Consider the following 12803-nt stretch of genomic DNA (forward strand, 5'->3'; position numbering starts at 1 on the left):
ATTATTACTTGTGATGTGATGCTTTTAGGAAAATGTTGGTGATTGGTGACTTGTAGGTGAGGGGTTGTCACTGTAGGGACACTATGTCCATCTGTTACCAGCCCAATGGGTGGTATGCTTATCGTGTGGTTTAATTACCAGTTTGAGCCTCCGGATTACAGATGTAACCACTGTAAACACAGCAGGAGTTCTCTGTGGTCAGACATCAGTTGGTTTCTGATATAATTCCTGAAATTTCAGCATGTCCTCCTCTTGGGATGCAGTGTTAAAGGTTTTTCATTTTCAGGTTAATTTCACTTTGTTCTTACTGTCTTGTATTCGAATCCGTATTTTAAAATTAAACAACATTTTCAAACGCAATACTGTAATTGATCTCGACGCCTCCTCATGCCATTTTTTTTTTTTTTTTTTTGGGGGGGGGGGTTAATATGCATGGGATCTTTTTTCATTTTGCTTTTTAAAATTGAATAATTTCACCTAACTGATACTTTGCTATTGTGTGGTTTATTTGTTTTTGTTTTTTTTTAAATATACTATAGCTATCTTGGTGGGATGCTAGAAGACTCAGTGGATATGATTCACAGAAATAAACCACCCAGTTAGGCCTCTATTTCTGATTTTATTATAAAACCAAAATGACACAGGGTCGTACTCAAATGGAAAAGTGAAAATCCAGCAGAGCAGTAAAGTGGCAGAAATGACACAGCACCTGAACGAGAAGGATTGGAACTTATTCGTGTTATAGCACAAAGCTAGAAAATTGTTGGACATGTACCGCACTAATGTACCATACTATATACACTATAGAGTATAGAATGGTATATTGGGGAAGATGTTAATTTGCTTAATGTGCTTACTTTTGAATTATGAAGTTTAAAAAAAAAAAAGATTATAATAAATTATTTGCAAAACATTGGTGTTTTTAGAATAGGGATTAAAGAGAATAAAAGACAAGGGCATGTCCTTCAGTTTCATCATGTGATTGCTTTTCACCTCTTTAAGTCCAGTGATTGAAGTATGACCTGATGAACATATTTGCTCAGCCCGAGTTGGACACAGGGCCCTAAGCTTCAAGGACAGACTCGACTGCCATCATTGTTCCTCTCGTTCTCATCTCCGCCACTCCTTAAAGTGTTGCAGTCTAATTTTAGCAGACCATCTATTAGAAGAGAAGTGAACTTGAAAAGACTGCAGCTGTTTTTTGTTTTTTGTTTGTTTGTAATTTCTAAGAAACTGAGAAATATTTGCTATCATATTTGCAATCAAAATAGTTACATTTATTATCTGTATGTATTTTTTTATGCCCCAAGGAACTTTTTAAACTATAGTGAAGCATGACTCATGAAAAACCTTTTTTTTAAAAAGGTAAAATCCTCAAGTTAATCACAGTATCTTTGTTTGCACTACACCCAGTCACATAGTGCACTGGTTTGTGATAGGCAGCACTGGGTATCTTTTACACTTGCAGTAACCACCTGCACTGCAGTGCCAAAGCAAACACACTGCAAACATCAAAAGTTGCATTTCTTTTTCAGCATTAGTATTCATCAGGCAGGAAAACTGTCAGTCATAAGCAAGTAATAAACATTTTAAATGGTTTGGCACATTGACCTAACACAAGCTTGTGTACTACTTCTTTTCCTTCTTCAAATGTATAATTTTAGGGCCCTCGCAGTAAATTTTTAATCTCCTGGCTGCAGGAGATTGCAAAACTCTACCTGGCACGTATGAACCAATGAACTACCAGAGCCAAAGGACCTGATAAAAGCAGTGAGAATATTAACTCTGGGTTTGGTTGTATTGATTGTTTCATGTCTCTTCACATGCTTCAGTATTGCTATCAACAAACTATATGGACTTTGTGTGTTGCTTCAGTTTCTCATATGTAGTCTCACATGAATCACGACAGAAGTATTTATCTTTCTATCGCTGGATTGTGTTTGTGTCTGACAGGGTGAAGAGGGGCCTCCCAGTCTGGAGTACATCAAGGCCAAGGATTTGTTCCCCCAGAAGGAGCTGGTGAAGGAGGATGAAAGCCTTCAGGTGAGGTGACAACCACTTCTACAGCACGGTCCCATCTGCTCTCACGCCCAGCAACATGACTTAATATTAGAAAACCAGGAACAAGTGTGGCACTTCTAGGTTGTGATGTTAAATCTTGGTGGCTAATAAAATCAATGTTCCTCTGAAACACCCTCACCTTGACGCCTGGTCATCTCATGATTTCCGAGATATTACTGCACAAGTCTCAACTCGACAGGCTTGAGGTCAAACATGGAAGAAGTGATGGTGATGGGGACCCAGAGGAATGCTTTTGTTTTTTTCACTGTCATGTAGCTCAACTTTTTCCTGTGCTAAACACTGACGAAATTAATTAGCTATTAGAATAACAAGTATTTCCATTTGAATGCAGCAATTGCCCACACTCTCTACAGATAAAGTATCATAGAGTTCTAATAAGAAAACAAATTCTCTTCAGTAAACTTTTTTTTAAAACTGGTTCTGAATTAAGCCAGCATGTAAAGAAAAGGGATATTTTTATGCAAAGCTTTAATAAGGAGAGCAGGAAGTTGTTTTGCACGTACATATGAAAGGACTGAATTGTGGCTGAGGCCTTTCTTTAAGTGCATTGGTTGTAAAGGAGCACTTGTGCTTGACCTACTTTAAAGCATTTATTTTATGAATATAAATGTAAATGTTCATATTATTAACATAAAAAGGCTAAATACATATATGTAGTTGGCCTGTTGAAGATCAACTTCTCAATACAGTAGAAATTTTACTTGAGAGGTTTGTATATGTGAGCCATACTGCAGAATAGACTACCCCAAGCTGTTCCAAAAATGTTTTACATAAATATATTAGAAGCCGCTGCAGAGGATAAAAAGGTTCAGAAACATTTAGGTCAGTTTAAGTGAGAAGGATTTCAAAGTCTGTTCCAAGTGAGGATACAAGTAGCAGAACTGTGATGGCTAACTTGCGCTTGACCCTCTGGTGTTAAGCTGGCGCTCTGTGGCTGTCTGCTGGTTAATGGAGCTTAGCATCATGTGTCTGGAGCACTGGACAAAGGAAAAATGGAGGGAGGAGGGGCCTGGGGTCACTATCTGTTGTTTCTTTTTTGTGGCTTTCAATTGAAGCCACTTGAACTGCAGGGAGTATCAACCTGTTCAAATGTTTTATTATTAAAGTGCTATGCTTTAAAGGGCTCTGTGTCAAAGGTATTTTGTATATTTTTTCCAACTGAGCAGTGTGCAAAGGAAGCATGGCTGTATCGTAGTCTGCTAGCAAAGTTTATGAGAGCGTCTTTTAATCTGCTGAATTCTTATGGCAGAATCTTTCTGTTTCTGCACTCTTACGCTTGCTTCCCTTCCCCTTGCATTCACACATGGAGTCACACATTGTATCTGTGCTTTTGTGTGACTTTTTGTGCATGTGTAGGCTCTCCCATGATGGTTTCACTGACAGCTGATGTCTCTTACTGCGGACAAATTGCAGGCATTTCCCCACCCCACTGTATTTATTACCCTACTGCCTTCCCTCCTGCGTGCGTGCAAGTCATGGAGCATGCTTTCAGTTGCGCGTACATTTGCTCACGTGCATGTCCTAACAGGCAGGCTGCTTAAACCGGAAGTCACGACTCACAAGTCAGTGTTTTCTTTTTTTTCCTCTTTAAATGGGGCTTTCTACTCACCCTCCCTCCCCCTCTCTCTCGTCATATTTATGCTGCTGAAGGCTTCGTAGAGGAAACGTGACACAGTATCTTATGCTGCACTTGCTTGCTGCCAGTGACTCATGCACCTACTTTTGGAGCACAGCTTGTTTAATGCAGCTTGCAGTCTGTACAGCATGTTAACTATGGCACTTCTAGCAACACACTTCAAGTCTTTTCCACAGCAGATAAATGTGTACACTCTCTACCTGAATTTGTTTATTTCTACTGCCACTGAGCCAGTATTTAATGAAATCATATACCTTTCCTTTGCTTTTGTGGCGTTTTCCTTTTATATATTGTAAAACAGTATCCTCGGTCCTTTTCCTCAGTCAGTAGCTACATGGTTTTTAAGCTTAACCTAGGTGTCAGCGCCATTTGTCCTCCTGTCACTTTCAAGGACAGGAGGACAGTTGAAAAACTGAAATATTTTAATCCCAAAGATATTTCAAAGTCCCGCTCTATTGTGCCGAGAAGGAGGGGGCTGCTGCTGCCTATATTTGGCTCTGCTGATGTCTGAGCGCAGAGTACTATGTGCTCCATTTCCCAGTTTAAGCTACACTTTTTTTTCCCCCTCGTCATGCTTCCTGTCTTGATTCATGTGGAAGTTTTCAGTTATTGATGAGCAGCAGGTGCAGTGATAAATAGCAGGGCTTTTTTTTTTTTAAAAAAAACAACAAACAAACATTTTTATGGATCAGCCATCATCAACATCTTTTGACCTCTTACCACTCGATGGGATTTCTACATAATAGTCCTGCTTTATTTTAGAGTTTTATGCAATTTGGCATGAGAGTAAATAGTCTGTTGGACTGGATGGAGTGATGGGAATATCGGTCACATTTAGCTTTTTGTGCTGTGGAGCTCTTCTTTCAGCAGTGTTAGCTGTTTCAAGTGGGCCTGCTATAGCCTTGCATTTGCTCTGCTGCATGTTGTCTTTTTTTAACATGCACTAGTGGGTCCTCTTCAGCATGACTCAGCAGTGCATGCTAATACAGAATGAGGTAATGTTGTCTCTAAGCAACACTTTCCTCACTACTTAGCAACTCAACAACAAGACCGGTGTCGCACTTTTCATTAGTTTGAAGCAGCCATAGCACAATAACTGTGCTCGTGCCAATCGCATCCAAGTGACAACTAAGGAAAAAAAGTGTGTTTTAGTCAAGACGGAATGGGTCTAACACAGTCCCCCAGTTCATCACAAAGCCGAGAGTGTTTCACAAAGTTATTTTATAATCTAACACTTGTGCTCCTGGTCAACACCATTTATTCAAGATCTTTTGTTTCAGTGCATCTTTTTTTAATTATATTGAAAAAGCAGTAAAGTAAACAGAATAACAACAAGAGCAGCTGGTCTGAAACTGATTAAAAGCTTCCGGTTTTAGATAAATGAAAAGATGTTTTGGGAGTTGGCACGTGCAACCATGTGTCTCTTCCACTCTGTCGACTTTTAAGATAATACCCTGCCTCAGAATGAAATGAAAAATGTTCTGTTAACCTCTGTTGGGAAGCAATTACCTTAATGTAGGGGTCTCGTTGCGGCTGAAGCCAGGGCTTGGCTGCGACTAATCAAATGGCCATGGAATGTTAATGGACAGTTTGGGATCCCTCTCCCTCTACACCGGAGCAGACAGTCTCCCTCCTACCAACAAGCCCCTCTGTGCTAACAAAGGCTCTTCTGTAAAACTCATATGCCCTAATTGGACAGCTACACATGCACGCTTTTTCTCATGTCCCTCTTTTTCTTTTATCTTCAATATTACTCTGACAGGATGATCACAAGCTGTCAGCTATGCTGGGTATTGCTTATAAAAATGAAATGCCGTGCCAATATGATATTTGAGTTTAAGTACCTCTAAAAGTATGACAAGGAGCTTAACAGATCATGTCACATATCTTGCTGTTTTGCTCTGAGATTTCTTTTTTTCTTTTTTTGACCAAGTTAAATTTAATTTGTCATTGTCCAAAAATGGCATTCCCACAATCAATATTTAGAATGAGTTGCACCAAAACTGAGGACGCAGCATTAACATAATATGTTCTGTCAGGATTAGACTTCCAGTAGATTGAATAAAGCTGTTAAATGCGTGCTGGTGTAATGTTTCATGCACATGAGACTTAAACAGTTCCATTGTTTTTGGGTCTTTGCAGGTGCCGTTCCCAGTTCTTCAGGGGGAAGGTGTGGAATATCTTGGCCGTGCTGATGAAGCCATCATTGCCATTTCTAACTACAGACTTCACATCAAGTTCAAGGACTCAGTCATCAATGTGAGTGCATGTCTCTGACAACAAACCTAACAAAGAATCACAGAACTGTCACTTCTGCCAGAGCCCTATGCCACCAGCAGAGGAGAGGGAAGGATGTTTAGTTTGGATGCAATTAGACTTTTTCCCTTCCCCCATATAAGTTTTCATTAAGAAATAACTGTGGCAACAAGGCAAATAAACTTTCAATGGGGTACCCATTGAGCACTTTTAGCTTACTTGGCATGTAGTTGTTTGTACCAAGGTGAAATCACAGGAGCACTAGACCCTCTAATCCTGAAACCACAAAGGTTTAATGTGACATCCAGACTGGCAGTGCTCTCCACCAGCTCGCTCCTGCTGACGTCAGGCCTTGCTCAAATACAAATAGGCTGGTTGTTTGCATTCACTGGCAATGAAAATCCTTCTTCCCAAATCCATGTCATCTTTTCCAGAAGGATTCAGCTTCTGGAAAAGATGACAGTTTTAAAAACGAAGGAGGTGGCGAGGGCCAATCACCGAGGCACGTCCTCACCTTAACTTTAAGCAGAGGAGAGTGAGATTACCACACAAAGTTCAAATGTCACAGACTAACAGTCCTTATCAAACTGATTTCCTACTTAGACAGACTCCTGCCTTGACCCCAGAAGCACACATGAACTGTATGAATGCCAGCAAACAACCTTTCACCCACACCTCCCCTTCACAACTCTTTACAGCCTCTTACTTTTAAGCTGTTTTCTTGCCCTTTACTCCCACCTGTGTTTGTCTTTCTCGTCATGATTTCCATTTGACTTGGCCATGTGCTACAAATAGTGCACAGCGTGATGTGCTCGGTTGTCTTTTCATCTCGCAGCCTCTTTGGTGTTTACTTTCCTTTTAACTCTTCATTTCCCAATGCCTCCTTTTTGGGTTTAATAGTTTGTTGTTTTGTTTTTTTCCATTTCCTCCTGTCTTATTTCTTCCCTCCCTCCTTCTCTCCTTGTCTGTGCTCCATGGTGTCACTGTGTTTTAGACCTACCCAGGTGTGGACAATGACATATCTGTGAGTACCATATGATAAAACATCACCCTCTGCCATAGTCTAGACAGCTGTCATTAAGCTCCTCTTCACTTTACATGATTGGGATGCACTGAGGCCAAACTGTAATTTACATTCAGCAGAGTGGTAGATGGATTAATCATTTTGTGAAATGACTGTGTCGCCAGCACTCTTTCTCTTGAATTAAACTGGCCATTATTTGTAAAAAAGTGCGCATACATAGTCCTTATGCTCAAAGGTTTGTCCATAAGGGATTTTTTAAACCTCGTCGGGGGTTCATTAACATCGTACTCTAAAGTACCACTTACCTGCTTGAAAAGCATAAGGGACGGCAGGTTTGTAGCTGTCACATGGTATCATAACAGTTCTAGAGGCAAAGTTGGAACACCAGTGTGGCCTTTTGTTCCTCTGCAGTCAGGTTAAAGGTTTACTTAGTGTGTCTAACCTGGATACAGTCTGTACTAGACCAGAGGGTGGTAATTTCTCTGCCAGTGTGCTGTCTGCTCACACAGTGGACCATCAGGCTAAATGCACGTGCTCTCTGTCTCCCTCTGCAGGTGCCTCTCAGGCTGATAGAAAGTGTAGAGAGCAGAGATATGTTCCAGTTGCACATCATTTGCAAAGACTCTAAAGTTGTCAGGTAAGAAGAGCCCCTCACTCTTACACTCTCTTACAGCACAGTACTCTGATACACATTTGAATTAGTAATACTATGGGTTCATTTAGGAAATTGTACACATAACAACAGACTGACCGAATTTGGAGTTCAGTTTGACTTACTTGAGATCAAATTAAGCAATAATGTAAAAGGACTTGACATGGAGAAAAAGTCAAATTATGTGTTTTTGCAGAACTGTACTTGTGACTAAAATCATCAATGACTACAACTTGTGACGCACTGTCATTCACCCACCTTAGATAGGAAATGTAAAATAATATGTAGGTAATACTTTTTTGAAACTAAGGTTTCAAAGGTAATAAAGGGTGTTGGTAAATTCTCATCTTTGTGTTCATGAACAGTTTAAAACCAGTGGAACTGTCGCATACTCGGTAGCAGATGTGCCCAGCAGCATTTTGGTTCCACATTATTAAGCAACCACATTACTACTCTGGTTTAAAGGCTGGAAAATCACAGAACAGCTGATTTGTTTTGTTTTTCTCCTAGTCCCCAGTGCATGAAGGGTTTGTTGGATCTCACTAATCTTTCTAATCTCCACAGATGCCACTTTGCAACGTTCAAGCAGTGCCAGGAGTGGGTCAAACGTCTGAACCGGGCCATAGCACACCCATCACGGCTGGAGGACCTGTTCGCCCTGGCCTATCACGCGTGGTGTCTAGGAGGCAGCGCTGATGATGAAGATCAGCACCTTCATCTTTGTCGCCCAGGTTCACACACATTCGTTCACAGTTTTAGAACAAGTAAATGTTTGAGAGGGCATTTTTCATTTATACCCTCGCACCATGTTCTATGTGTGTTTGTAGGTGATCATGTACGTCAGAGAATGGAAATGGAGGTCAAGAGGATGGGCTTCGATACTCAAAACATCTGGAGAGTGTCTGATATCAACTGCAACTACAAGTATGTCACTGATGCTTAACCATGTGCACAGCAGGTATATCCTGATGACTGCATCTAGTTTTAGTAGTATAGAATGGTGTCATGATAAAGAGTAATGATTGGATAGTTGACGGTGAATGGCAGAATTTTAGAGTTAGTTACTTTTTGATGAGATCCAAGGTTTTTCAGAATGAGAGTGTCACCAGGGATGGGAGGGAAGAAAAGGGTACCTCAAAGTGAAAGGCAACACCTAGAAGCAAATTCCACATCTTTTAGATATATGACTTTGATGTTTTCATCATCATCCACTGTGACTAGAAGTCTTAATTGATTAATGGATGTCCAATAGGTACACTTTAAACAAGACAAGCTAATGGCTAATCTAGGATGTCTTTAAAGCTGCAATTTTCCCTGTCATTGAAACAAACAGCGCGCTGAGGCTACCAGGTTGGGTAGTTCAGCCTAAGATAAACTGTATTAAGGCAGTCACCTAAGTAGAAACAATAGACTGAATGGGTGTATGAGTGTGTGCACCTGTACATCGGGGTCTCCTTTGCAGTCTGGGTAAATAAATGCTACAAAAAAAAAGGTCAGTCTGTTTGGAGGGCCCAGGAGAACACACCCCACTGAGACAGACACACACACACACACACATAGGACAACTGGCTAATTAAACAAGTCACAGCCTGCTGAGGCCCATGACTCAGCACTGTATTTTATACACACACACACACACACACACACACACACACACACACACACACACACACACACACACACACAGTCTCTCTCCCTCCTGCTATTAGACTCTGAGCAAGTGAATATAATTTGAAGAAAGTATCCTGGGAGAGAAAGAGGAGAAAGCAGAGACAGATGGAGGTTTCTGATTTGTTTTCTGGTCTAGCTGAGATATTGATGCTGCAGTGACCCTGAAAACCAGAACATTTTAGGGAATGTCCTTTTGCAGCCAGTTTCATCTTGGTTTTCCTCATCAAAAGATAATGCAGCATTATAAACTGTTTTAAAACTTCCTTTAGAACAGGGGTGTCAAACTCAAATACACAGTGGGCCAAAATTCAAAACTGGAACAAAGTCGCGGGCTAACATTAATATTTATTGAAAAAAAAATCTTCCTCCAGATATAAGAATGAATCTTTTCTTATGGACTCAAACAAGTTTTGCTGAAAAACTGAATATGGAACAAGCAAAGCTTAATACTAAACAATATATACCGGTATATATTAGCTGTATAATACCAGTAAGCCAGCTCTAATAGTAATTTGGTATGGCTTCGTGGGCCAAATGTAATTTGGCTGCAGGCCAAATGTGGCCCGCGGGCCAGAGTTTGACACCTATGCTTTAGAACCTCTAACTACCTGTTCATCCTGTAGGCTGTGCTCCAGCTACCCACAGAAGCTTCTGATTCCAATCTGGATCACTGACAAGGAGCTGGAGAGTGTGGCTTCTTTTAGATCCTGGAAGAGGATCCCAGTGGTGGTCTACAGGTAACTTTGTGTGCATGTTTTCTCCAGCTTATATGGGTGCAAGCTGAAGAAAATCCATCATTTTAGGTTAATTAACTCTGTAACCTTCGTTTCCAGGCACCAGAAGAACGGGGCAGTGATCGCCCGCTGTAGCCAGCCTGAGATTAGCTGGTGGGGCTGGAGGAACACAGATGATGAGTATCTAGTTACGTCCATCGCTAAGGCCTGTCAGATGGACAGCGGAACCAAGGGTGCACAAACAAATCGACAACGCGGGGAAGCTACTGACTCTTCCGATGGTGATTTTGGTAATCTTGCTGTTTGATTTTCTTTGCACGTCCATACTTGCACTCCTCATCCATTTGCACATCTCTGCATTACACGATGACCCTGTTTGTCAAATTAAACCATCCAGGGTCTAAATTCACTCGTTTTCTTAAAGTCACAGCTAGTGATCGCATCATATTGCAGTCTACTCAGGCAGCCCACACACCTATACCAAACAGAGTGCTTCCAGTAGTGAGTGTCTGAAACAGACTCTCTCTCTCTGCAGTCATCCAGACACATAACAGCAGATCACGCTGTGCAAACCTGGCCAAACACTCTCTAACTCTAGACTTCTTTCACAAACTTTGACCAGAGAGAAAGAGATGCATTTATCTGTTGTTTAATTATCAACTTTTACTTCCAAGAGAACCAACACATAATAAATTGTAATGTAACTGCATTTTCAATAATACCTGCAAATACATAAATACATCATCACCAATTTAAAGTATAAAGGTAGCTGATTAACATGAATCGCTTTTATTGTGCACACCATAAATTTAATTAGCTTCTTTTTAATCAGCACTTTGAACTTTGAGAGGAGATCACTAAATTTCCAGGTTGTAAACAGCCTCTAATAGCTGGGACTCTGGTGTTTTCAGAGCTTTGCAAGCATTCACAGGGCTGGGAATGTGTTTTGTTTTTGTTTTTTTCCATTGCTGATGTTCTCCTTTTTAACAGAAAGTACATGCATCAGTGTTGCTGCATTGTAATTATTGTGAGTTACAGAAAGTAGGACAGCTGTCAGCACAGCTTTCACAGTTCAGAAAAACAACTCTTTGTATCTTTTTCAGTGGTTTTGCTTTCCTTTTCCCCCCTCCATATTAACTTATAAGGAACACACAGATATGTCAAATTACAGAAAGTGATAAAAGAGCTTTTAACACAATTAGAGAAGGGTGCAGAGAGAAGTATTTCAGTTCCAGTCGTCTTTCTCTGCAGAAGCTGTGGGAAGGAGGCTTCTTGACTTACCAGGTAACACAGTGGTGTTCATCATGAGGAGATATTGATTTTCAGTAGGTTACAAATAGAGTCAGTTTCTCTTAATCATGTTCCCTTCCCTTCTTGACACCGTCCTCCTCCTTTCACACTTTCTCTTTCTTCCTTTCCCTGGCAGGTCGATTCGCATTACACTGTCTGCTCATAATGATCAGAATCTTCTCTTTCCCCAGACTCATCTCTGACGGGCGGCTCCAGCTGCAATGACAACACTGTGACACAGAAGCTGCTGATTCTGGATGCTCGCTCATACACTGCTGCAGTGGCTAACCGAGCTAAGGGCGGAGGCTGCGAATGTGAAGGTTGGCATAATCCCAAAACATTTTGCACCATCTTCAAAAAGTCAAATTAAACTAGAAACATTGTCATCTGTGAACCTTATCTGGAGTGTGTGTGTATCATTTGGCGTCTGATTCTACTGAGTCAAGCAGACAGGAAACTCGGTGAGAAGTAAAACAGTGTTTTTACTCAGTACTCTAAAATTGCCTGCTTGTGGTGACTTAACATAATTTTAATATCCAACTTTATAATTCCTCTCAGCTCTATGGAGCTTAATTATTTTTTAATTACTTATGTAACAATCAGAAACAATTTGAATAATACTAAAGCCAGCTGGACAAGTATATGGGTAATTATATCATAATTCAACTTTTTCCTTGATCAGCTTGAATATTTAAAACTAATGGCTTTCAGATAGGCTCTGCTATGATGGCAGTTTAGAGGATATTGGTTGTGATTTGTAGCTTTTGCACACACTTTAATTCTTGTCAGTGCTCATGTTGTTAGACCTGTCTTATAGAAATCATCCTTTACAGAGCAAGTTTAAAATGTTCTTCGTGTAGTTTTTGATCACACATCTGTTTAACAAAGTGCTGTTTTTCCATTCTGGAAACAATCCCCTCTCTCTACAGTGACTTGCTAACACATTTAGTGCAGTCCAGTTTGACTAAATGGACAATGTTATTGCTACCAGTGACTACACACAGTCACTGTTAGATGACTATGAATGTTGCACTGAAAGCAAATTGTTGTTTGTTTGTATTCAGAGTACTACCCCAGCTGTGAGGTCATGTTCATGGGAATGGCCAACATCCATGCTATCCGGAACAGTTTCCAGGCTCTCAGGGCTGTCTGCAGTCAGATCCCCGATCCAGGAAAGTAAGTTGATCTATGTGACCTTTCTCTCTGAGCGGCTCTGGCCTCATTTGCACCTCCCTCCACCTTCTCTGTTTTAGTGGGTTCACCACACAGTAAGGCAACACCACACAGGCACAGGAACACAGTCCTGTTCCTGCTGGGCTTGCCAGCTGTCTGTCTGTACACGTCAACCAACAGCACATGTGTGTTATGGCTGTCCATTTGTTCCCATGTTTACATGCGTTTTCAATACGTCAGCTGTGTGTATTTTACATCGAATGTGTGAAGTGAAGCAGAAAGGCC

At 40.8% G+C, this 12803-nt stretch overlaps 1 protein-coding gene across 5 annotated transcripts in view; it reads left to right on the forward strand.

Moving 5' to 3' along the window:
- The window catches only part of mtmr4 (myotubularin related protein 4), a 42926-nt gene that overhangs the window by 22912 nt on the left and 7211 nt on the right, over positions 1 to 12803 (forward strand). For 3 of the 5 annotated variants that reach the window (XM_085469648.1, XM_085469649.1, XM_085469647.1), the window contains 9 exons: positions 1954 to 2043; positions 5861 to 5977; positions 6969 to 6998; positions 7553 to 7635; positions 8215 to 8574; positions 9945 to 10058; positions 10155 to 10345; positions 11537 to 11665; positions 12410 to 12521. In XM_085469648.1, coding sequence (XP_085325774.1) covers positions 1954 to 2043; positions 5861 to 5977; positions 6969 to 6998; positions 7553 to 7635; positions 8215 to 8574; positions 9945 to 10058; positions 10155 to 10345; positions 11537 to 11665; positions 12410 to 12521 — 1226 coding nt within the window. The remainder of the gene's footprint in view (positions 1 to 1953; positions 2044 to 5860; positions 5978 to 6968; positions 6999 to 7552; positions 7636 to 8214; positions 8575 to 9944; positions 10059 to 10154; positions 10346 to 11536; positions 11666 to 12409; positions 12522 to 12803) is intronic. The other 2 variants (XM_085469650.1, XM_085469652.1) reach the window with 2 other exon arrangements.

This window comes from Copadichromis virginalis, linkage group LG10 (genome assembly GCF_057382275.1).
Source record: "Copadichromis virginalis isolate Kocher_CV1m ecotype Utaka linkage group LG10, C_Virginalis_male_GT1.1, whole genome shotgun sequence".
In the NCBI taxonomy this organism is placed as follows: domain Eukaryota; kingdom Metazoa; phylum Chordata; class Actinopteri; order Cichliformes; family Cichlidae; genus Copadichromis; species Copadichromis virginalis.